We start from the raw sequence: 23,137 nt of genomic DNA on the forward strand, positions 1-23,137 counted from the left end.
ACATATATATATGTATATATATACATATGTATATATATATATATAATCAATAATGACAGAGATGTCACACCGAGCTCAGATTGAACAGAACTTTGAGTTAGTGAGGGAACTGCAGTGACAACTGCTGTCCCTTATTGAACTGGGCTGTTGTTCTTCTTTCGCATCATAACATTAAAACACATTCATTCTGGCTGCTGAAGGAACACATGGTGCCACAAGATGGCAGCCTATGCAAAGCAAGGCCCTTGTTTAAATAAAAGTCTTATTCTAAGCTTTTTTTTTATTTTAAAGCATTTATAAACGATACAAACATCAATAATCAACATCTGCCAGTGAAACCTTCTTAACATTGAACACTTTAAAGGCGTGTAAAGAATGATGAGCTGTCCCTTGTTTTGTCCATAATAATATCAAACATTGTTCCACGAATCTCAAAATGACGACCAAAGATATTCACTTGTTTACTTCATAAACTAGTGTAAGAAGGTGATTTGGCTCATGATAGTTTGCCATCTGTAACCAAGAGTCCCCACGTTGATGTAGTTTGATAAACGCACAGTTACTCTTGACAACTGTTGTGTTGTAACTTCATAATTAAGACAAATATTAATGTCATTTAGCAGTATTTCTATTTGGATTATGACTCAGTGGGCCCCTGGGGGCAGTAATCCATGTCTGTCCCATGTCCTGGTACTGTATTACTGAATACAACCTTCAGAGGGTTTTTTTACTCACAATAAAACACAAAATGACGGGATTTCATGGTAAATTAGCTCAGTTAACGCGAGTGAAATGATAATGCTGTAATTTACTGGAAATAATTCACGGTGAAATTCCCATGAAGAAGTGCAGTGAGTGTGAGTTGCGTTAAAGCCGCTCATTGTGGCGCTGTGCGGCGGTGCGTGTCGCTTTAAGAAGGAGGTGGGCAGCGCTGTGATGACGCAGGAATAATCCTGAGAAGATGCTTCAAAACTCCAGGCCGGAGCCAGAGTGTGTGTGAGTGTGTGAGTGTGTGTTAGTGCTGCAGGCTGAGCTGAGCTGAGCTGGAAGAGTGTGACTGTAGACACACACACACGCACGCACGCGCACGCACGCACACACACACACACACACACACGCTGCACTGCGCGCGCTGTGCCAGGTGGACGCAACTTCTTGAGAGAAAGCTCGAAATTGTTTTTGACTTGGAGACTTGGAGACGCGCGTCATGGCACACTTGAGCGCACTGTGCGTGTCCTTGCTGACGCTGCTGAGTCCAGTCCTGACCAGCAGCATCACCGAGGACTTAGAGGTTTTGGTGTTTTTGCCAAAAAATAACTCGTATCTCTTCTCACGCGCCAGAGTCATGCCGGCGATCCTTTACGCGCAGAGCAGACTCTCAGAGGAGTCCGGACTCTACTCCGGCTTCCACTTCAACATCCACTTTGAAAACTCCGACTGTGTTAATGATGCTGTGCTGACGTTAGTGGACAGGTCGTGCCAACAGAAGCCGGACCTGATCCTGGGTCCCGTGTGCGAGTACGAGGCGGCGGCGGTGATTCGGCTCGCGTCCCACTGGAACATCCCGGTGGTCTCGGCAGGTGCGCTGGCCGCCGGCTTCAGCAACAAGAAAGGCGAGTACTCGCACCTGACCCGCATCGCCCCGTCCTACGTGAAGATGGCAGAGACGTTCAGCGCGATGTTCGAGCACTTCACGTGGAAGAGCGCGCTTCTCGTGTACGAGGACGACAAGGAGGAGCGCAACTGCTTCTTCACCATGGAGGGAATCTATCACCTGATGAGCGACTTCAACCTCAAGTCGTACGCGATTTCCGTGGAGGAGCGACTGGACACCGACAGCGTCCTGCAGAACATCCACGACACTGAAGGTAACGCACTGTTCACAGCTGACACTGCTGCACGTGCATGAGCAGCCAACACTTACATGTCAGAACATCTGAACGTCAGTGGCGTGCACAGACATTTCAGGGGCAGGGGCTCAAGTGAAAAAGGGCACCGGCCTTATTATTAGTCATATACACATACACACTTACACATGTATTGATTTCTATGCCCACATACACACTCATTACTCATTACTCACACGTTTACTAGACGTAAAACATTGAGAGTTGATGCTTTGGACAATGTAATAATATGTAAGATTAGCTCTTTTAAACCTGGAATGACTGTCATCGTAAAACCTGTGTTTGTTCTATTGTTTCATGTCGAAAAAGATTTGCTTTGAAAAGTTTATTCAAGCCATGATTGAGCCTGACATACACGTATATGATATGAGTTCAACTCATGTGCAGCTAGCTAATGTACGACTTCAATCATTCCTCTCCAAATGACAAACGATCACCAAATTATCACAAACATCATTCTGCATCACCAGGTCACCGTAAATAAACTGCATGTTCAATGTATCCGGTATTTTCTGGATTAAGGAGATTGAAAAAAAAAAGAATGTTCATTATTATTTTTATTTTTATTCTTATTTTTACTTTTATTCGATTCTCACCTTTCTTAACTGAGCTGTTGTGAATGTGTGTTTCCCCCCTGGGGGAGGAATAAAGTCATTCAATTCAATTCAATTCAAAACTATGCTACAACATTGAAGACATTGGTGCACAGTAGCTGTAAAGAATGTTAAAGAATCAGGACATAAATAGTAGAAGACGCCCAAGAAAACAAAACAAGAATACAGTAATAATGAAGCCTCTCAGTTCAAATAGTCTTTATTAAACACTGAGGACAATATTAACATTTCATGTCATTAGTGACCAAAGTAATTGTGCTTCACAATATTATTGTGATACTTGCGGGTGGAGCTAATAGCAATGGAGTTGACAGATAAAGCACAAGCATCTGTGTGTGTGTGCGTGTGTGTGCACACGTGCTGGGGTGAGTGGGTGAGTGGAGGGTGAGTGTCACATAATACTAGTCTGAGCATGATTTTGGAAAACCTGGCAGCCCTAAAGATCACACACTTTTAAAAGGTCATTATGAAGCATTACATTCTGGGTTAGGATTATAACAGGGTCAGATTATGAAGCGTTACGTTCTGGGCTAGGGTTATAACAGGGTTAGATTATGAAGCATTACGTTCTGGGTTAGGGTTATAACAGGGTTAGATTATGAAGCAATACATTCTGGGTTAGGGTTGTAACAGGGTTAGATTATGAAGCATTACATTCTGGGTTAGGGTTGTAACAGGTTAGTACATTCTGGGTTGGGGTTAACAGGGTTAGATTATAAAGCATTACATTCTGGGTTAGGGTTGTAACAGGGTTAGATTATGAACCGTTACGTTCTGGGTTAGGGTTATAACAGGGTTAGATTATGAAGCATTACAATCTGGGTTAGGGTTATAACAGGGTTAGATTATGAACCTACGTTCTGGGTTAGGGTTATAACACGGTTAGATTATGAAGCATTACGTTCTGGGTTAGGGTTATAACAGGGTTAGATTATGAAGTGTTACGTTCTGGGTTAGGGTTGTAACAGGGTTAGATTATGAAGCATTACATTCTGGGTTAGGGTTGTAACAGGGGTTAGATTATGAAGCATTACATTCTGGGTTAGGTGTAACAGGGTTAGATTATGAAGCATTACATTCAGGGTTATAACAGGGTTAGATTATGAAGCATTCTGGGTTAGGGTTATAACAGGGTTAGATTATGAAATACATTACTGGGTTAGGGTTGTAACAGGGTTAGATTATGAAGCATTACATTCTGGGTTAGGTTGTAACAGGGTTAGATTATGAAGCATTACATTCTGGGTTAGGGTTATAACAGGGTTAGATTATGAAGCAACGTTCTGGGTTAGGTTATAACAGGGTTAGATTAACAGGGTTAGATTATGAAGGTTAGTTCTGGGTTAGGGTTATAACAGGGTTAGATTATGAAGCATTACATTCTGGGTTAGGGGTAACAGGGTTAGATTATGTACATTCTGGGTTAGCAGGTTAGATTATGAAGCATTACATTCTGGGTTAGGGTTGTAACAGGGTTAGATTATGAAGCAATATTCTGGGTTAGGGTTATAACAGGGTTAGATTATGAAGCGTTACGTTCTGGGTTAGGGTTAGGGTTATAACAGGGTTAGATTATGAAGCATTACTCTGGGTTAGGGTTATAACAGGGTTAGATTATATTGGGTTAGGTTATTTAGACATACGGGTTAGGGTTATAATAGATTATGAAGCATTACGTTTCTGGGTTAGGGTTATAACAGGGTTAGATTATGAAGCATTACCCTGGGTTAGGGTTATAACAGGGTTAGATTATGAAGTACGTTCTGGGTTAGGGTTATAACAGGGTTAGATTATGAAACGTTCTGGGTTAGGGTTATAACAAGGTTAGATTATGAAGCATTACGCTCTGGGTTAGGGTTATAACAGGGTTAGATTATGAATTCTAACAGGGTTAGATTATGAAGCGTTAGGTTCTGGTTAGGGTTATAACAGGGTTAGATTATGAACAAGTTACGTTCTGGGTTAGGGGTTATAACAGGGTTAGATTATGAAGCTATACATTCTGGGTTAGGGTTTTAACAGGGTTAGATTATGAAGCACGTTCTGGGTTAGGTTATAACAGGGTTAGATTATGAAGCCTACGTTCTGGGTTAGGGTTATAACAGGGTTAGATTATGAAGCATTACATTCTGGGTTAGGGGTAAACAGGGTTAGATTATGAAGCAATTCTGGTTTAGGGTTGTAACAGGTTAGATTATGAAGCATTACGTTCTGGGTTAGGGTTATAACAGGGTTAGATTATGAAGCATTACATTCTGGGAGGTTGTAACAGGGTTAGATTATGAAGCATTACATTCTGGGTTAGGGTTGTAACAGGGTTAGATTATGAAGCAATACGTTCTGGGTTAGGGTTATAACAGGGTTATATTATGAAGCGTTATGTTCTGGGTTAGGGTTATAACAGGTTAGATTATGAAGCATTAGGGTTAGGTTATAACAGGGTTAGATTATGTTCTGGTTAGGGTTATAACAGGGTTAGATTATAACAGGGTTAACAGATTATGAAGGGTTAGGGTTATAACAGGGTTAGATTATGAAGCTGTTCTGGATTAGGGTCATAACAGGGTTAGATTATGAAGCATTACATTCTGGGTTAGGGTTATAACAGGGTTAGATTATGAAGCATTACAATCTGGGTTAGGGTTATAACAGGGTTAGATTATGAAACGCTCTGGGTTAGGGTTATAACAGGGTTAGATTATGAAGCATTACATTCTGGGTTAGGGTTGTAACAGGGTTAGATTATGAAGCATTACATTCTCTGGGTTAGGTTATAACAGGGTTAGATTATGAAGCGTTAGGGTTAGGGTTATAACAGGGTTAGATTATGAAGCATTACGTTCTGGATTAGGGTTATAACAGGGTTAGATTATGAAGCATTACGTTCTGGGTTAGGGTTATAACAGGGTTAGATTATGAAGCGTTAGGGTTAGGGTTATAACAGGGTTAGATTATGAAGCATTACGCTCTGGTTATTAACAGGGGGTTACAGGGGGTTAGATTATGAAGCATTACGTTCTGGGTTAGGGTTATAAACAGGGTTAGATTATGAAGCATTATCTGGGTTAGGTTATAACAGGGTTAGATTATGAAACACGTTCTGGGTTAGGGTTATAACAGGGTTAGATTATGAAGCATTACATTCTGGGTTAGGGTTGTAAACAGGGTTAGATTATGAAGCATTACATTCTGGGTTAGGGTTGTAACAGGGTTAGATTATGCAGCATTACATTCTGGGTTAGGGTTGTAACAGGGTTAGATTATGAAGCATTACATTCTGGGTTAGGGTTATAACAGGGTTAGATTATGAAGCGCGTTCTGGGTTAGGTTACAACAGGGTTAGATTATGAACCGCTACTGGGTTAGGTTATAACAGGGTTAGATTATGAAACGTTCTGGGTTAGGGTTACAACAGGTTAGATTATGAACCGTTACGTTCTGGGTTAGGGTTATAACAGGGTTAGATTATGAACCGTTACGTTCTGGGTTAGGGTTGTAACAGGGTTAGATTATGAAGCATTACAGCTCATCACTTTATCATAGGGTTGGTGGCAGTCAGAGACAAGCTAACAGGAGAGCATTTTAGCAGACCAGCACAGATCCAGACTCTGGACCACAGTGAGCAGAAGAAGACCAAACGCAAGTAACAGATCTCCTGGCTCTTAGTAAATCATGGACTCAGACTAGATTTACCACATGCTCGTCTCCACAGCAATTATTTACATTATACTGCCCATTGCTAATGCTAATGTTATGCTGAGGCAACAGTGACACCAACACTATGTTTATCTGGTAGAGTCCAGAGTTGAGTGTTTGTCACAAAGCCAGATCGTGTCCATTTGTTTCCCTTCAGGCTCTTGTAAACGTTCAGTCACTCTCTGACTCTCTGAGATGAAGTTAATCAGGAAACCGCAGGTCTGGAATCATGTGTGTTAACAAACTCATATTGAAGGATCAGATATATTCCAGATATGTCCAGTTTTGTGATACATCTGTCGATCTGTGTGGATGCAGAAGCTGCATCATAGGCTTCCAACATGGCGGTTCATAGAAACAAAGTCATGTGATGTGCGTAGCTGCATGTCATCACTTCCCTAACCCAGCAGCTTAAAATACACAGCAGTTATACTAAGTGATTAGAGGAAATGACTGTAATCCATGATTTATTTGATGAGACAGACAGGTAAGCCTTCAGTCTACAGGTTATTTCCTGACACTTGTGTTTGTCTGCTTTAATTACAGTAAATAAAATACATACGTAAAATGTTCAATGAGGAATTTTTCCACGAAAGCAGCTCCACATTGAACGCAGTGAATATCTGCTCCTCATTTATTACTGTAAACGTTGTGTTTCATTGTTGCTGCTGCGTCGTGTGTTCGACTGAAGACACATTCCACATCCTGCATGTGCAGCTCGTCTTTGTGTTGACATGTTAACAGAGAGCCATCACGCTGTTCTGCATCTAAACCCAAATATCAAATTCAATACATCTTCCCAAAAAACATTCAAAACAAAAATCTGTTTTTTATATTAAAAATAACAACTGTTACCCGAGAACTCGCAGGAAATCATTCTTATCACAGTTGAATCATTTCAGCTTCCGTTGAAATTAAACTGACAGTTTGGATTTGTTTTGATGTGGGAACACGAGGAAAAACTGATGTCAGTCACTGAATCAAATCTATGGCAGATCAACCTTAAGAACATGTTCATCTCTGTCATCATGTAAACTGCTCACTCCTCTGCACCAAAGTCTATTGAATAAATGACAGTGAGGTCAAATATGTTATTTTTAGATCCTTTGTTTAGATTTGAAGCAAACGAGACAGAAGGACTTTGGTGTGGGGAGTGAGTGGTTTCAGAAAGTTTCCAGTGAGAAAAGTCTGGTGCAAAGATAAAGCAGCAGAAATACAATTGTCACAGGACAATTTACCTGAACTCTCCCTTTAATGCATGTTGCCCCATTGAAAGAAATGCACAGTGTGTCAGTTACATTGATGAAATACACATAGACAACAAAACAACAGAGTGAACATTCACTTTCATCAGTGACAATAACTGTAAATGAATGAATAGTGAAAACATTTCATGGATTCATTACAATCCTGAGCTGCTGGTCTCCTCAGCAGGAGCTGATGCTGAGGAGAGAAGTGATTGATGGGCGCTCACACTTCTCACACCCTTCAGCACAAAGACACACTTACACTTACGTACACAACACCTTGTGGACTGTTGCCATAGAACATCACGTCACAGATGAGACACATGCTTTTCTTTAGGAGTCGCAAAACAGGAGACGCCGTCACTCCTGTCAATGACTACACTACACTATATACACAGAAATAACAACACTGTAACGATCCGTCACACTGCAGACGCTCACCTTCACAAACTAGAAGAAGTTAATCCGATTAATCCGATTTGTTTTATTGAAAAGAGAAAATTGACGGAGCATTGAGATCTTCTACAGCAATGTCATGAGTTTACATTCAAATAAAGTGAAAATAAATTCACTTATAAGTACACGACAGGGCAAATCAGTCTGGTAATGATAAAACAACAATAATAATAATAATAATAATAATAATAAAACAATAAAAAAAGACCCATAAATGAATTACAGAAACAATAATAAAGAAAGTGTACGTTGATACCAATAAAATGTAACATAGAAACGTGGTGTATGTCAAAGATCAAAGCAACACAAACAGAACTCTGTCAGATAATAATCTGAAGTTCTCGGGTCGTTGATGCTGATAAATCGTTGTTTGTGTCATTTAGTCTTTTCTGTAAACTTGTGAAATGAACAAATTATTGTTTGTGTTCATGTCACAGCAGATGTGCTGTGTATATAATATATATAACCATAATACTGTATATAATAGTTGGAGAGGAGTCCAGGTTTTAGTCATTAGTCTTTGGAACGGGCGAGTTTCAAAACAAGTCATTACACATGACTAAAAGTTAAACCGTTGATGACCCATTTGATGTATTTAATAGACTGAAGAGACAGACCATAAGTGTTTGATACTGTATTTTATCACATAAAGAAAGAAAGTCAAAAACATCTGCATCCTCCCCGCCACAGAAAACCACGTGTTTGATGATTTCTACTTAAATTTACCCTGAAGTTTTTGTATTAATGACGTGTTTCAACTGTTAGTGAACCGAAATAATCTGCAAGAAAAATCCTTCCTGGGGAAAAGTAACTGAGATTTGCAGTTTGTATTTTTTTTTAAAGAGACAGAGTTGTACTGTAGTCGCAGAGGGAGGGAAAAGTGAGCTTCTGTGCTGGTGAAGCTTCACGTAAAATACTGTATTTGCTTTGCGTTAAAGAGCTAAATGATGAATCCTGTGCCACTGATTTGTCCCGACTCTTTCTCCGCCCATTTTCAAGTCAAATCGAGTGTTTCTAGCTGGGTTCCTGGTCACTGATGTCCTTGTTACATCACTTCATATCACAGGAGTGGCTGTTGTATAAATTAGCATATATTACACATGCTTAACGCCGCGGAGCCACAAAGAGCACCTGATGGCAGGGAATTAGTATTCCCGGCATGTCAGGTGCTTAACTGCGACGCTTGAAGGGCTCGAGCGGAGGTTGTGCAGCTTCTCAGCACAACTGAGCAGTGTTTGAGAAGAGGCCGCCGTCAGTGGCTCGCTTCAGCGCGTTGTATCATGTGTAAATATGTTAATAAACCAATGCAAACAGAGTCTCCACGTCCTCGTCTCCATCTCATATTTGAGCGTGATGCATTTCTCAGCTTTGCCAACACTAATCACGCAGACAACCTTCAGCGCTGTGATGTGACCGTGCACAACTCTGCCAGCAATCATTACTGTCAGTGACACAGGAAACTTTCACCCTGGCTTTCTGAGAACACTGTGGAACGTATACGTTTAAAAACAGCAGAGGAAACTCATCTTGTCCTTGATGTTTCTCTCTTGTGTCAAAGCTCATGAAACATTGATGTTATCATTTATTTCTCCTGCTCCTCTGATCGTGGTTATGCTTCAGTCACTGACGACTGACGACTGAACGCCATGTCAGTGGGTTTCTATGAGCCGCCATGTTGGCAGCTGAAGTTCACTGACACTTTAAAGGTCCAGAGTCACTGAACGTTTACAGAAGCTTTGTGACAAACATTCAACTCGACACGAGCTAAAGATCCGTCGCTTGTATTTCCTCCCATTGCTTGGTCTTCTTCTGCTCACTGTGAGCGTGTTTCATGTCTCTCTGGGTCTGTGGTGATCCGGTTCAAGGTCTCTGACTGCTTTAGCACATCTATCTATTATCTGTCCACCATCTTCACATGTAGGATGTTGTCTGACATGTTTCCTGATGTATGTGCTGTCTCGTATCTCTGTGTGTGAACAGCATGGTTTCCTGCCAGAGGGCGTGACCTTTGTCGCGTGACGTCACCAGAGCTCTGTATGGAAGAGATAAAAGTCTCACACTAACTTTATTGTGCTCTAGTTCCATTAGCGCTGCACAATTAATCCAACTGCAATTGCAATGTGACCTTGTGCAATTATATAACCACATAAATGCCAGTGATTTACAATTTAATTTAAATAAATGTGTGTGTGTGTGTGTGGGAAAGTAAAGTCAGAGAGAAAAATGCAGCTGAAGCGTGTGGATGTTTTAACAACCTCGTGTGTCTCAACCCTGTGATGCTTTCATCTTAATAAACACTGTTTAGTCTTTTATTATCAAAACTAGAATCAGGAAAACCTGCAACTCTCATGTTGAGTGAGTGAGTGAGTGAGTGATAATCTACACTATACATAATATTGACATATTTCAAAATCAACATTCAAACTCAAAACATCACTGTTTTAAAACTGAAAACACTGTGACAGTGCAGAAGTGGATTGTTATTATCGTTTCCTTGTTTCTGCCAAATGTACCACGAGCAGTTAAAAATAAATATAAAATAATAAAAATAAATCAGTAGACACATAAATAACATGATTTCTGAGATTATACATATTTTATTTAGCTTAATCCTCCACAAGGGGCGCTGTAGACGTCCTGCAGCTGACGTCCTGGACACGTCGCTGCTCCGTCACGACAAACAAGACACCAACGACCATTCACACACGAGGGAGATCGCACAAACACACAACACAACTCAGCTCAAACCGGCGTGAATGTGAATGTGAATGAAAGAGTTTGAGTGAACAGGTGAACGGGTGAACAGGTGAACAGGTGAACAGTTATGACTCTGCTCTGTGTGTTTCTCAGATGTGAACACAGTTGGTCGATGGCTGCCATTAGCAGATAATTGCATCAGCCGAGTGGAAATCTAAAACAAGATTCTTGAGCATCACAAATGATTGCTTTTCTTCCATAATATATTCTTTATAAAAACATGTCATTAATGTGTCGTCTATGTCACAAAAATGACAAAAGAGAAGTCAAATGACGCACAAAGCTTGTTATTTTTTTGTGTGATGATCCGTGACCTAACATGTGAGCACATGTTGTTGAATGAACTGTGATATCTTCTTCTGGTGTTCTGCTCTCTGTCCTGATGTGACAGACCTCCTTGTTCTTTCTCCAGCTCTCTGATGACCTCCAACACTTTCCCACTCGCCGTGGTGCGTAGTTTCAGTCTGCTCACGGTCAGCTGATCATTCCATTTAGTGTCCACTTCACCACCATCACATCACATACGTCACTCCCGTCTTAGAGAGGTTCTGTCTTGAGGTTGAGGGTATTATTATTATTAATATTATTATCATTATCATTATCATCATAAATATTATTATCATTATTATCATAAATAGTATTGTCATTATCATTATTATCATAAATATTATCATCATTATTATCATAAATATTATTGTCATTATCATTATTATCATAAATATTATTATCATTATCATCATTATTATCATAAATATTGTTGTCATTATCATCATTATTATCAAAAATATTATTATCATTATCATCATTATTATCATAAATATTATTATCATTATCATCAGTATTATCATAAATATTATCATCATTATTATCATAAATATTAATATCATTATCACTGTTGTTGTAGCCAGGTGTTGCCTGACAGACAGCACATTTATCTAGTTGTAGGCCTTAAGTGGAGTAGAATCTCTAGAGTTTTGGTATTAATGAGTATAGATATGTCAGTAGAGGGTTCAGTGCAGGTCATTCACCGACCGTGAGTATTCAGCTGCACGTGGAAACATTGAGACTGTGGATTAGTGCGAGGCTCATGACTGTTCTTAGCTCTCACGTGACAACAAGGTGAGAGGCGTGGCTGCTCACACCAGCGCTCTTCACATCGTTCACAGCGTGTCGTCAAAACAGACACAAGTGGTTTCACTCACAAAGATGACAGTCAGAGGCCACGCCCACACACCACAGAGCTCGTCTGTTTCAAACCTACACAGACCAATGAGCTGACGTGAGACAGAGACATGAGACAGAGACAACCCACGTCCTCAAATGTGCAGCATGTTTAATGAGGCGCGGTCAGTTTTTCAGGGTGTTTCCATCTGTATCTGTGTTCAGGTGAATGTTCACATGAGCGCTGATCTGCCTCCATAGTTCACAGCTTCCTCTTCATGTGCAGCGTAAACAGGAAGCAGCAGTTGTTTGATTAGATTCAGCAAAGACGACTGACGAGCTACAACAATGGTGAAACGCAAGAGCCAGGAAATTAGAAGTAAAGCCCCGTTTCCACCTCTGGTCCCAGCTCGTCTTCACTCGTCTCAGCACGGCACAGTTTAGGGGCGGAGTCATCATTGCATGGCTGCATGAAACTGCCACACACACACACAAACGAGTGACTAGTGACTTGTAAAGCAGTTGTTTTCAGTGTAACTGAATCATTAGAATCGGTTCGTTAAGAAGATTCGTTCAGTTCTTCCTCCATGAGCAGGTCTGTGATGTCACTAAATACAACAGACTCCTGCAAATACTGAGATTTTAGACATTTAGACATTCATTTGTTGCAAATTAACCCACGTTTTTAGGATTGTTACGTTTTTTAAACGTCAATGTTCCTATGACATCACTCTGACCAATCAGTGGCCGGCAGTCTGACGACGTCATCGCCTGCTAAAATAGTATCAGGTATTGTCACTAGACAAAATAACCGAGTGGAATCGGCTTATCGGTGTTTTGTCCACGCAGAAACGTCAGGGCCTAAACCAGAACCAGCAGCATTTTAAAACAGTTTCTAACGTGGCGAAGACCTGCACACAAACACAAACTAGAGAGGGAAAATAATTTGATGATTAGAATCTTTTAACTAGATTACATAGAATAATCCATTGTATTAACTTTCCCCATGAATGTGGTGGTTTAAGTGTGAAGATCAACAGCAGCAGTCGTAAATGATGAGAATCATGCAAATGAAGTTCCTGCTCTAAATCAAGCGAGTCATAAGACAAGTCATAAGTCATTGTGTTGATCTACACCAGCTTCCATATGTAAGCCTGGCTTTTATCTCCATGATTACCGTAGCCTGGTTACAAGTCACAAATCTTATTAGTCAGATTTGACATTTTGGGATGTAAATTTGGCAAAAACAAATGAAACACCAATGCTCAGTTCTACAGAAGCAGGAAACACTGTAAACGTCCACTCAGTTCCAGTGAGTGTGTGAGTGGTCACTCAGCTGGTGACCTTGAAACAGGGAATGTTACAGTTGTGTGCATCACATGATTACAACAGGCTGCAGATGCTTTTCCTGCTCAGAGAAGAGGAGAAAGTGGGAGGAGCTGCTCTATAGATTATTGTATGAAAACTTTGTCATGGTGAAAATCCTCCAGAAAGCAGGTGTAATCCAGGTGTAATCCAGGTGTTTGTTTTTCTGGAAACTTCTTCTATAAGATGATGCTGCCCTCATGTTGCCATGGTTTCTGCTGTACTGTTTACAAACATGTTGATGACATCATGCACACACATGTTAATGTAAATGATGAAGCACAAACACAAAGTTAGTGGGTGTCGCACAGTGATGAAGTGGTTAGCATTGTTGCCTCACAGTGAGACGGTCACCAGTTCAGATCCCACACAGTTTCTGTGTGGAGTTAGCATGTTCTTCACATGTGTGTGTGTGGGGGGGGTTTTCCAGGTTCTCCAGTTGAGACTGACCGTAGGTGTGAACGTGTGAGTGAACGGCTGAACCTCACCTTTCACCCGACGTCAGCTGGGATCGGCTCCAGCGCCCCCTGCATCCCTCATGTGGAGGGTAAAGCAGTAGAGGATGAATGAGTGAATGAATGAATGAATGAAATAAGTTTGAGTTCTGTAGGAAAACTAAATGATGTGGGGCCAGATCAGACAACTTCAGTGGATCCATCAGGAATCTGAACATGTCACACATCAAAAACCACTTCCAACCGTGGTTTATGTGATTGGATCTGAGGACGGATCGGGAATGTTTAGACCTGCACGCATGAGTTGTTCACTCATCCATCACTGAAGACAAACTTGTCCCACTACTGTGTGAAATATAGAAACATAGCAACACGCGGGTGCAGAGAGTGCAGATGAAGGGTTGCTCGCAGGGTCAGACATACCTCATGTACACGGTTTAGTCAGTGGGAACAATGTGCACTAACATGTGACATTATCATCTGTTGTGAGTGATGTTTGTCATTTAAAGAGGAAAAAAGTCACATGCCTGAATATTTTTACACAAGACGACAAACGTAGGGTTCAGTAAGAGATTTGTTGACCTCAGTTTAACAAATCCAGAGATATCCAGACAGTATTACTTTTAGAATTTAATTTCTTTTTCAACCATTTTTAATTGAGCCACTTAAACCAGTTGAAAACTTTCAGTTCTCTCTTTTTTCGATGCACGTTTGACCACTTTCTCAACTATATCCTTATTAATCTACAGTATTTCTGCACTTTATCTTGTGTGTTTTGTTGTGTTTTTAAGTGTCGCATAGTTACATAGCATTAATATATGAAAGGCCATAAACACGTAAATGAAAGCATTATTACTTAACTCCCCCACACTGTGTTGTCCGTTACAGATAAAACACCAAACTACTTTGTTAAATAATCTGGATTATAGTTGTACTGACTTGTTACTGTGAATATAAGTTGTTATTGAGAGTCGTAATAAACCCACTCCCTCAGCAGGACGCTGTCGTACCACTCTGAAAAGCACAAACACATGTGAGCTCACGTCTCTCAACTTGAATTGCGTGACTTTACTTTTTACATGCAGCACTTTTGTTGTGAATAGGAAATGAGGGCGATGATGACGATGATGATGATGATGATGACCATTCCCTGGTTATGACTGTGGTTAACTTAAGGCACCTGGTTAGAGCCCGGCAGAGAGCATGGTGTTTCCTCATAGCGTCAACATCCTCTCCCTAAAAACACATCTGAATGTCTTCATAGCTCCACAACAGTTTGTTCTCAAACTGTGGTCTGCTGCCTGTCCAACGTCCCATAGACGTCATGCCACCACAAGCCCGGCTCCTCATCCCCGTGAGAATTTCTCCTCACATACTTGTGAACTACGTCATTTTAGAGCTGCTTTAATGACAAAACGTCACATTAAACGTTTGTTTTCCTGCACAGAATGAAATGTTTGGGAGACCGGGCGGCAGTAAACGTCCCGTCGTCATCTGTGTATCCTCAACTGACAGCTCAACAAAAAGGTGCTCGGGCAGCTTCTGTGCACCAGGTCTGGCAGATGTAGAGCCCAGGGCTGAACGTTCATAATCACAGATAATGTTTGACTGATCACAGCACAGGACACAGTTTATGCAACAATCACATAGTATAATGTGACGTGTGACGCTAAATGATATGATCGGAACCATCAGGAGACAAGGTCACGTACTGTGTGTGTGTGTCTGTGTGTGTGTGTGTGTGTGTGTGTGAGACAAATCAGACATGTGGAGTCTGTGTGTCTCACTCATCCAGGTCATGGTGTCTTCAGGCTCCGCTGTGGGCTGCACACTCGCTCTGAGAACACAACAACTGGAACCTTTCCTATAGCCTCTGTATATACTCTATATACATATATATGTATATATATATATATATATATATACATATTTATATATATATATGTATATGGCTCAATGTCTACAGCTGTCAATGCAACCTTTTCAGGTTTTTTGAAGCCTGCTCGGGGGAAGGGAAGTAACATAAACATCTGATGGAAAATCAAAAGGTTATTTAATGATCATTGAGATAATAAAAAAAAACATATATATATATATATATATATATATATATATATATATATATACATAGACCATTGATGAAACAAATGAAGAACTGAGGGTATTAAATCAATAAATAAGTAGAATAAAAGGTAGACGTCAAACAAGCTTATGATGTTTCTTAATTTAAAAAACAAAACCATGAATTTCTGCACTTTCTATCCAAACCAAAAAAACTGTAAAATGAAACCCACTAACTACTGCCAAGGTGTGTGTGTCTAATATAGCCTAGCCTCCAATAATCACACATTACTGAATTAAACATGTACAAAGACGAGGGTTTGAGAGTCTAAATCACGGAATCAAAACACGGTGAGTTCAGCTCTGTGTGAGTCTCTCACCATGTTGTCAAACCACATTGTTTAGACTGCACACAAATCACATTTTTAAGCATATCCAGGTTGTATCAAGCTTTATTTTTTTGACAGTCTGGACAGCTGAAAAAAACACACGAGATCCTGATTCAAACCACATGAAAAAAAACACACTGATCAGATTTTTGCAGCTCTGTTTCAATCTGAACGTCTCAGATCGAATTTCAAAGAGTCTTTCACGCAGCGTCTGAGTCGCATTGGAAGTGATTCACATCCACTTTAGTCAATGGGTCACTTTCCAGTTTCAGAACAGTGAAAACATGGCCGCCAGTGAAAAACTAATCATCTATCATCATCTCATCCACTAAAATCTACGCCAACTTAAATCAACACCTTCACAATATGTTTGTAATATTCTTAAATATTATGTTTAATATGCTTAAACACTGTAAATGTCCTCACTGTGGGACGATGAAGTGGGGACATTTATCTTACCTCATATTAAAACTGGACTTTGTTGTGTCATCTTGTAAATCACTAGTTATCTCACACCAAAGTCACCGTTTGTAGCTTGCCAGTAAACAGGAGCTGCATCATGTGGTAAGTTTGTGTAACTTAGTTTTTAATCACCAAAGTTACAAAAGAACACGTTTAAACTCAAGTCAGTGACATGACATGTTTGTTAGTGCCACAGTGTTTTCAGTTCATGACACTGAGTGACAGCAGGTAGTTTTAATGTTCTCACATCCTCACAGTTCAGTGAAATGTTGTGGTGTGATTTTAATAGGAACTCAGCACCAGTCTTCACTTTGTTCTTCTCGTTGCTACTAGAACCCAGTTTTCACAGGAAAATGGCAGCTTGATTTAATCATTTACAGTGTGAAGGAATTGTATTATTGCGTAAGAGAACAGTGTTTCATAAAGTGTTGTGTGATGCTGAATCTACACTTGGACACAGTGATTATAACACTTCAGTTGTTCAGACAATATGCAGCCTCCCTCTCGAGGGGTCGCCACAGGTCGCCTGCATATTTGATTTGGCAGAGGTTTTGTGTCGGATGCCGTTCCTGACACAACCCTCACCCCCAGTTTATCCAGACTTTGTTCAGTGAACTCATCAATGGGGTGTAATGGTCAGAGTTTAGGAGCCGGTTACGGTTTCATTTGTTCTGCAGACACGTCCGACGAAGACGCTATTTTGACGAGCTACGAAATCTCTGAAAAAATCAGCAGAGAAGTCGTGACAAAGTGTATGTTAGTGGCCCCGAGTGGATCCCAGAGTACAGAACGTACGAGTCGTCCTTTAGCTCGGGTCATACTGACACACACGGTCTAATAAATAATAACATTTCAGCGAACACTGCACATATAAGCACCTCATGCTTTACTTCTAAAAAAGCCCCTTAACCACAATATTACAACATGCAACGACCACTTAGGAGGGAAAATGAAGCACCTCACTCACGATTGGTCCATTTCTGATGTTAATCCTCTTGAGACATGCACTCCCATCCTGAGTCTGTATGAAGTCTTTGTGTTTGGAGAGAACTCCCCTCGGGCTCCTGCACACGAGTGACTCGCTCTTACTGTACAAGCACAAATGCATCAGGGCTCAGCCTGAGGGCAGAGACTCCACATGTTAATAGAAGACCAATCAGCGTCAGTTACCTTAGCCGGCAAAGCTGATCACGATTACTCTCTGTTTAATGTCATTATTAGGACGTTCCGTTTGTTAACTTTTCAGGTTTCTGTCCAACGCAGTGCACTGGACGTACACTGTGGGCACTCTGCACCATGTGCTGCCCCATTCCTCAGCTCATTTGCAACTAGCATCAGTGCCCGAGCAAAAAGGAAAACCCAGAAGCGTTCAAATGTTGCTGGCTGCAAGCACTGCCCCGTGGAATGGGTTACAGAGCATACACAGGGCCAGTAGTGTGTGTAGAGCCCAGTGTAATTAAAGGGTGCTATAGTGCTGGCAGGACTGAGGTGAAGTTTGTCCCACTGACTCAAGGGATATTTCAGGAGGTGTGTTTAAGTGACAGAGTTGTGAGGAATGTTCCAGCAAGACTCTGAATCTTCCTTATTAACAGGGACGCTGGGCTCGCTGTTTGTGGAGCTGCTTGTTTGTTGGTTTATTTATTTGCAATCACAGGGAAACTAAAGAGGAAATTTATATACGAACAGAATATCTCATTATATACGGCATAAACTTTCCCTCACTCCATCACGGACAGTGAATGTGTAGTTTATGACAAATCAGAGCTCCAGTGAGAATCCCAGCTGTGTGCAGCACTGAACTGCTCACTCTCTTTGGAAACACATGGATAAATAAAGAGGGAATTTGAACTATGGAGAGAATTAGTGTGTAACTGCACTGACTCTCTCTCTCTCTGTCTGTCTGTCTGTCACTGACCTGCTGCTTATCTTTGTCTGCCACAGTCAAGAATGTGAGGAGGAGATAGTTGTGTTGATAGTTCCCAAACACATGTGGAAATGTACTCTTCAAAGTCACTCATTACAAAAGCAGTGAAATCTAGACATCGTGCTGTTACGTTGTGAGAAAAGTGAGTCGTTCTCTTTGATGTATGTACCTGCTTTATCTCACCAGCAACTGTGTGACACTTGAGGACACATTCCTTAGTTGCATGGCCGTAATCTGTCCTCGCAAAGGACTGGAGACGTCCTTCTCAGCTCTGGAGACAACAACAACAACAACGCTGTTCACCTCTACATGAATAAGGCAATATGTGGACAGACGTTGTGCCAAAACAGTCAGAGACAGACGAGGAGACCGTTAGACCAGAACCCCACAGATCCAGAGACACGGTGGAGGTGAATCACGTGACGTGTTCCCAGTGAGCAGAAGAAACATTCATGATTAGCTCTTGGTAAATCCTGGACTCAGACTAGATTTACCTATGACTCTGCCCACTGCCCACTGTTATGTTAACACTTACCCTTCCAGTGACAGAAGACTCTAGAGTTGAACGTTTGTAAACTTTCAGTGACTCTCTGGAGTTTCCAGTTTTATATAAATATAATCTGTCGACGTCTAAGGATTTCAAATGTGCAGTGAACTCTGTCCGGTTGAATCTGCTGCATCTAAGGATGCCAACATAGGCGTTCATAGAAACTGAATCATGACATGTCCTGAGCTCCTTTTATATTAATAAGCATCCATACATTCATGCATTTGCTGAATGATAACATATTTTTCCATTTCATGTTATAGTAGAGCTTTGATTTGCTTAATTTGTTTCCTGTCTGTGTTTTTCTCTCTCACTCATGCTCACACACACACACACACACACACACACACATTGACATCAGACACATGTGTCCAGTCAGACTCATTGAAAACATTGTTCTGTTCTTGCTAACAGACGTGACATCAGTGTGTATTTGAATAAAGGGTGGGGAAGTCAGAGCCCGTCTCATGTGGTCACAGTAAACTCATCCAGGACGCATGTTAATGCCAGGTGTGAATCGTCATATGAGAGGTTTTTCCTATTGTTTATCTGAATATGAATTCAGATTCATAAAAAATGTTACTCTTTAGGTTAAAACACAGCCTCGTCAAACTTGATTTTTTTTCCCTTTCCAAAAGATTATATTCACGTGCAGAGTCTGTTTATCCAGATTATTGGACCCATCTGCCTTCATCGTGCTAATATTTTAGGTCTTCTTGTATCAGACTTTCACAATAGAGTTGCACTTTTGAGACAATATCGACAATCTGTTTGTTTCTGACTAATCTCTAAAATCTGATTAGATGAATCTGAATCAAAGCTCAAATGTGATTGGTGAAACGAGAAGGCTTCTGGTCACCTTCTCAACATTTACAGTGGATCATGTGACTTTTATTTAAAAAAAATGACTTTTGTAAATGAATATAAATTCACATAAATGGTAACATTGTGTATTAATAATATAATTGTGTGCGTGTGATTCGGTGCAGTCAGGTTATGGGCTGTTTATCTGTTGTATCAGACAGGCCTGAGATGAATGACTGGAAAATGTGACTTCATGTCCTCCATGTGTAGACACTGCGTCTGGTTCCTCATCTGTGCCACACTGGTATGCTGATGACTCACTGTGCACCCCAAAGTGAGGTGAGGCACAGGAGAGGGTCTCTTCATGCCAAAACCACTCTAGTTCTCAGCTGTCCAACATTTACCCAATATTCAAATCAATGTTGCTCTAATATCTCATAGGGGTGCGCAGTAAATCACTTAAACAATGTCGTCTCAAATTGTCCCTTTGAGACGCTGTTGAGACAATTAGATGAAACAATAGTGGCTAACATTGTTGCCCCACAGCAAGAAGGTCCTGTTTACTTCCACAGACGCGCAGGTGTGAATGTGAGCGTGAATGCTTGTTGGTCTCCGTGTTTCCCTGCGATGGACTGGTGACCTCTGCAGGGTGTGACCCCGCCCTATTCCATGTACAGTTCTAGCACTGGTCGGCTTCATTTGCACAGCTGCGTGAGATTGCCATGACGTGGTTTTAGCTCAGTGGATCCTCTGGTCAGAACGCCTGCACCTCGTCGACGGACCACAGCAGCCTGGTGTTCTCGCTCTTGCCGGTTTTATAAGACGCTCAGACTCTTCCAGTGACGACACTCTCCGACCAATCAGTGGCCAGCAGTCTGTTGACGTCACATTTTAATGTCGGCTCAGAACTCTGTCATGGAAAAGCGTCATCTGTCAGCTGGGATTGACGCTAACTCCCCGCGGTAGGAAATGAATGAATGAACATGCAACGAGAAGAGCTCCCAACAACAGTGACTATGATCACAACTTGAAGAGGAGCAAAGAATAGAAACATTTGCAATAAGAATGTTTGACATATCTTTGTTATAATGTGCAAATGAAGAGTCTTCAGTTACCACACTGCTGCCCCCTCACAGTTAAAAAAAGGATGAATTCAAACATGACCATCGCTGCTTCCCAAATCTCCACCAGAAACCACATTAATGAAGCTGAAACCACAGAAACTAAAATTTAAACAAACTTTATTTGTATGGCACCTTTCATACAAGGATTGCAGCTCAAGTGCTTCACAATAAAAGAAAACGAATGAACGAATGAATGAATGAATGTTTGTCAAGATGAGGAAAACATAAAGAATATAAACACAAACCATTTAAGCATCTCCACGATGGGTCAAATGGCTGTGTGATATTTTACGCCATTATTCTTCATTCTGTCACTAGCGTTAGCTTTGATCACACAAATTATATCCATTTTTAATCGGATGAATATTTCTGTGAAATGATATAAAAAAGAAAGATTGTGTCATTGGTGTGTGTTGCATGGAGTCGTCAGCCTTAACTCAAGGTGCCGGGTGTCTGTTCCATCTGCCAGTGCTAATTAGAGTGATGTTCACTGGGAAGCCAGACTCTCACTCACTGATCCACCGTCACACTTTGTACAACTAGCACCAGGCTGTTACTAATTAGCCGCAGAGAGGTCTGTGCTTATGTGCACATCACACGTGATGGTGTTGATTCATTTATATCGATGCATTAAAAACAGGGCCATGAAAAAAAACACACACATCTGACTCCCAACTCAATCTGAAATGAATCATAATTTACATGAGAACACAGAAGCAAAAATAATCCAGAAAGACAGATGAGATCAGGATAAAATAAAACACACACAACGTGCAGAATACTGGTGATGAAGGGATTTTAAATACACACGAGACACACAGGAAACATAGTAAAGCATTTTAAAATGCCACTCATGAACTATTCTTCTTTGTCGTCTTCTTTTAATATATTATCATTATTATTATTATTATTAATAATAATAATAATGATAATTCTGGCAGACTGTGCACTGAGAGGTAGAATACTGCCCTCCACAGTTTGAAGTCCTTTATCAAAGCTCATCACATGCTCTCATCTCCTCAGTCTCATACTCTTCTTCATCGCAGCTCAAACTTCTTCATCGCTGTTCAAACTTCTTCATCGCAGCTCAAACTTCTTCGCCAAACTTCTTCATCGCAGCTCAAACTTCTTCATGCGCTGTTCAAACTTCTTCGCCATAGCTCAAACTTGCTGTTCAAACTTCTTCATGCGCTCAACTTCAGCTCAAACTTCTTCATCGCTGTTCAAACTTCTTCATGCTCAAACTTCTTCATCGCAAACTTCTTCAGCTCAAACTTCTTCAGCTCAAACTTCTTCATCGCTCAACTTCTTCTCAAACTTCTTCATCTTCTTCATGCAGCTCAAACTTCTTCATCTTCTTCATCGCAGCTGTTCAAACTTCTTCATCGCAGCTCAAACTTCTTCATCGCTTTCAAACTTCTTCATCAAACTTCTTCATTGCTCAAACTTCTTCATCTCAGCTCAACTTCTTCATTCAGCAGCTCAAACTTCTTCATCGCTCAAAAAAGCTCAAACTTCTTCATCGCTGTTCAAACTTCTTCATCGCTTCTTCAGCTCAACTTCTTCGCTCAAACTTCTTCATTCGCAGCTCAAACTTCTTCATCGCTTTCTTCATCTTCAAACTTCTTCATGCTCAAACTTGCTGTTCAAACTTCTTCATAGCTCAAACTTCTTCATCGCTCAAAAGCTCAAACTTCTTCATGCTGTTCAAACTTCTTCATCGCTGCTGTTCAAACTTCTTCATCGCAGCTCAAACTTCTTCATCTTTCAAACTTCTTCATCGCTGTTCAAACTTCTTCATGCAGCTCAAACTTCTTCATGCAGCTCAAACTTCTTCGCTGTTCAAACTTCTTCATCGCGCTGCAGCTCAAACTTCTTCATCGCTGCTTCAAACTTCTTCATCGCTGCTGTTCAAACTTCTTCATCGCTGTTCAAACTTCTTCATCGCAGCTCAAACTTCTTCATCGCAGCTCAAAGTCCTCCTCGTTCCTTAATCTTTCTGGATGTTTCCTGTCTCTCTGAAAGCTTCTCTCGTCTCCACCCCCCCCACCCTCCTCCCTATCGCAGCTCAAAGTTCTTGGACACGGTGTTTTTCTCACTCATGAACTCGTCTTTACGACAGGAAACACAACATGCTTGGCATTCAGATGTAAAATTCTTGACCCTTG

The 23,137-nt window shown here is 40.9% G+C and overlaps 1 protein-coding gene across 1 annotated transcript in view; it reads left to right on the forward strand.

The window, feature by feature from the left end:
* The first annotated feature begins 1,086 nt into the window (after positions 1 to 1,086).
* Positions 1,087 to 23,137, forward strand: part of npr3 (natriuretic peptide receptor 3) — a 29,876-nt gene continuing 7,825 nt past the window's right edge. Inside the window, exon 1 of the mRNA XM_044026483.1 lies at positions 1,087 to 1,868. Coding sequence (XP_043882418.1) covers positions 1,208 to 1,868 — 661 coding nt within the window. The 5' untranslated portion in view covers positions 1,087 to 1,207. The remainder of the gene's footprint in view (positions 1,869 to 23,137) is intronic.

This window comes from Solea senegalensis, linkage group LG5 (assembly GCF_019176455.1).
Source record: "Solea senegalensis isolate Sse05_10M linkage group LG5, IFAPA_SoseM_1, whole genome shotgun sequence".
Classification (NCBI taxonomy): Eukaryota; Metazoa; Chordata; class Actinopteri; order Pleuronectiformes; family Soleidae; genus Solea; species Solea senegalensis.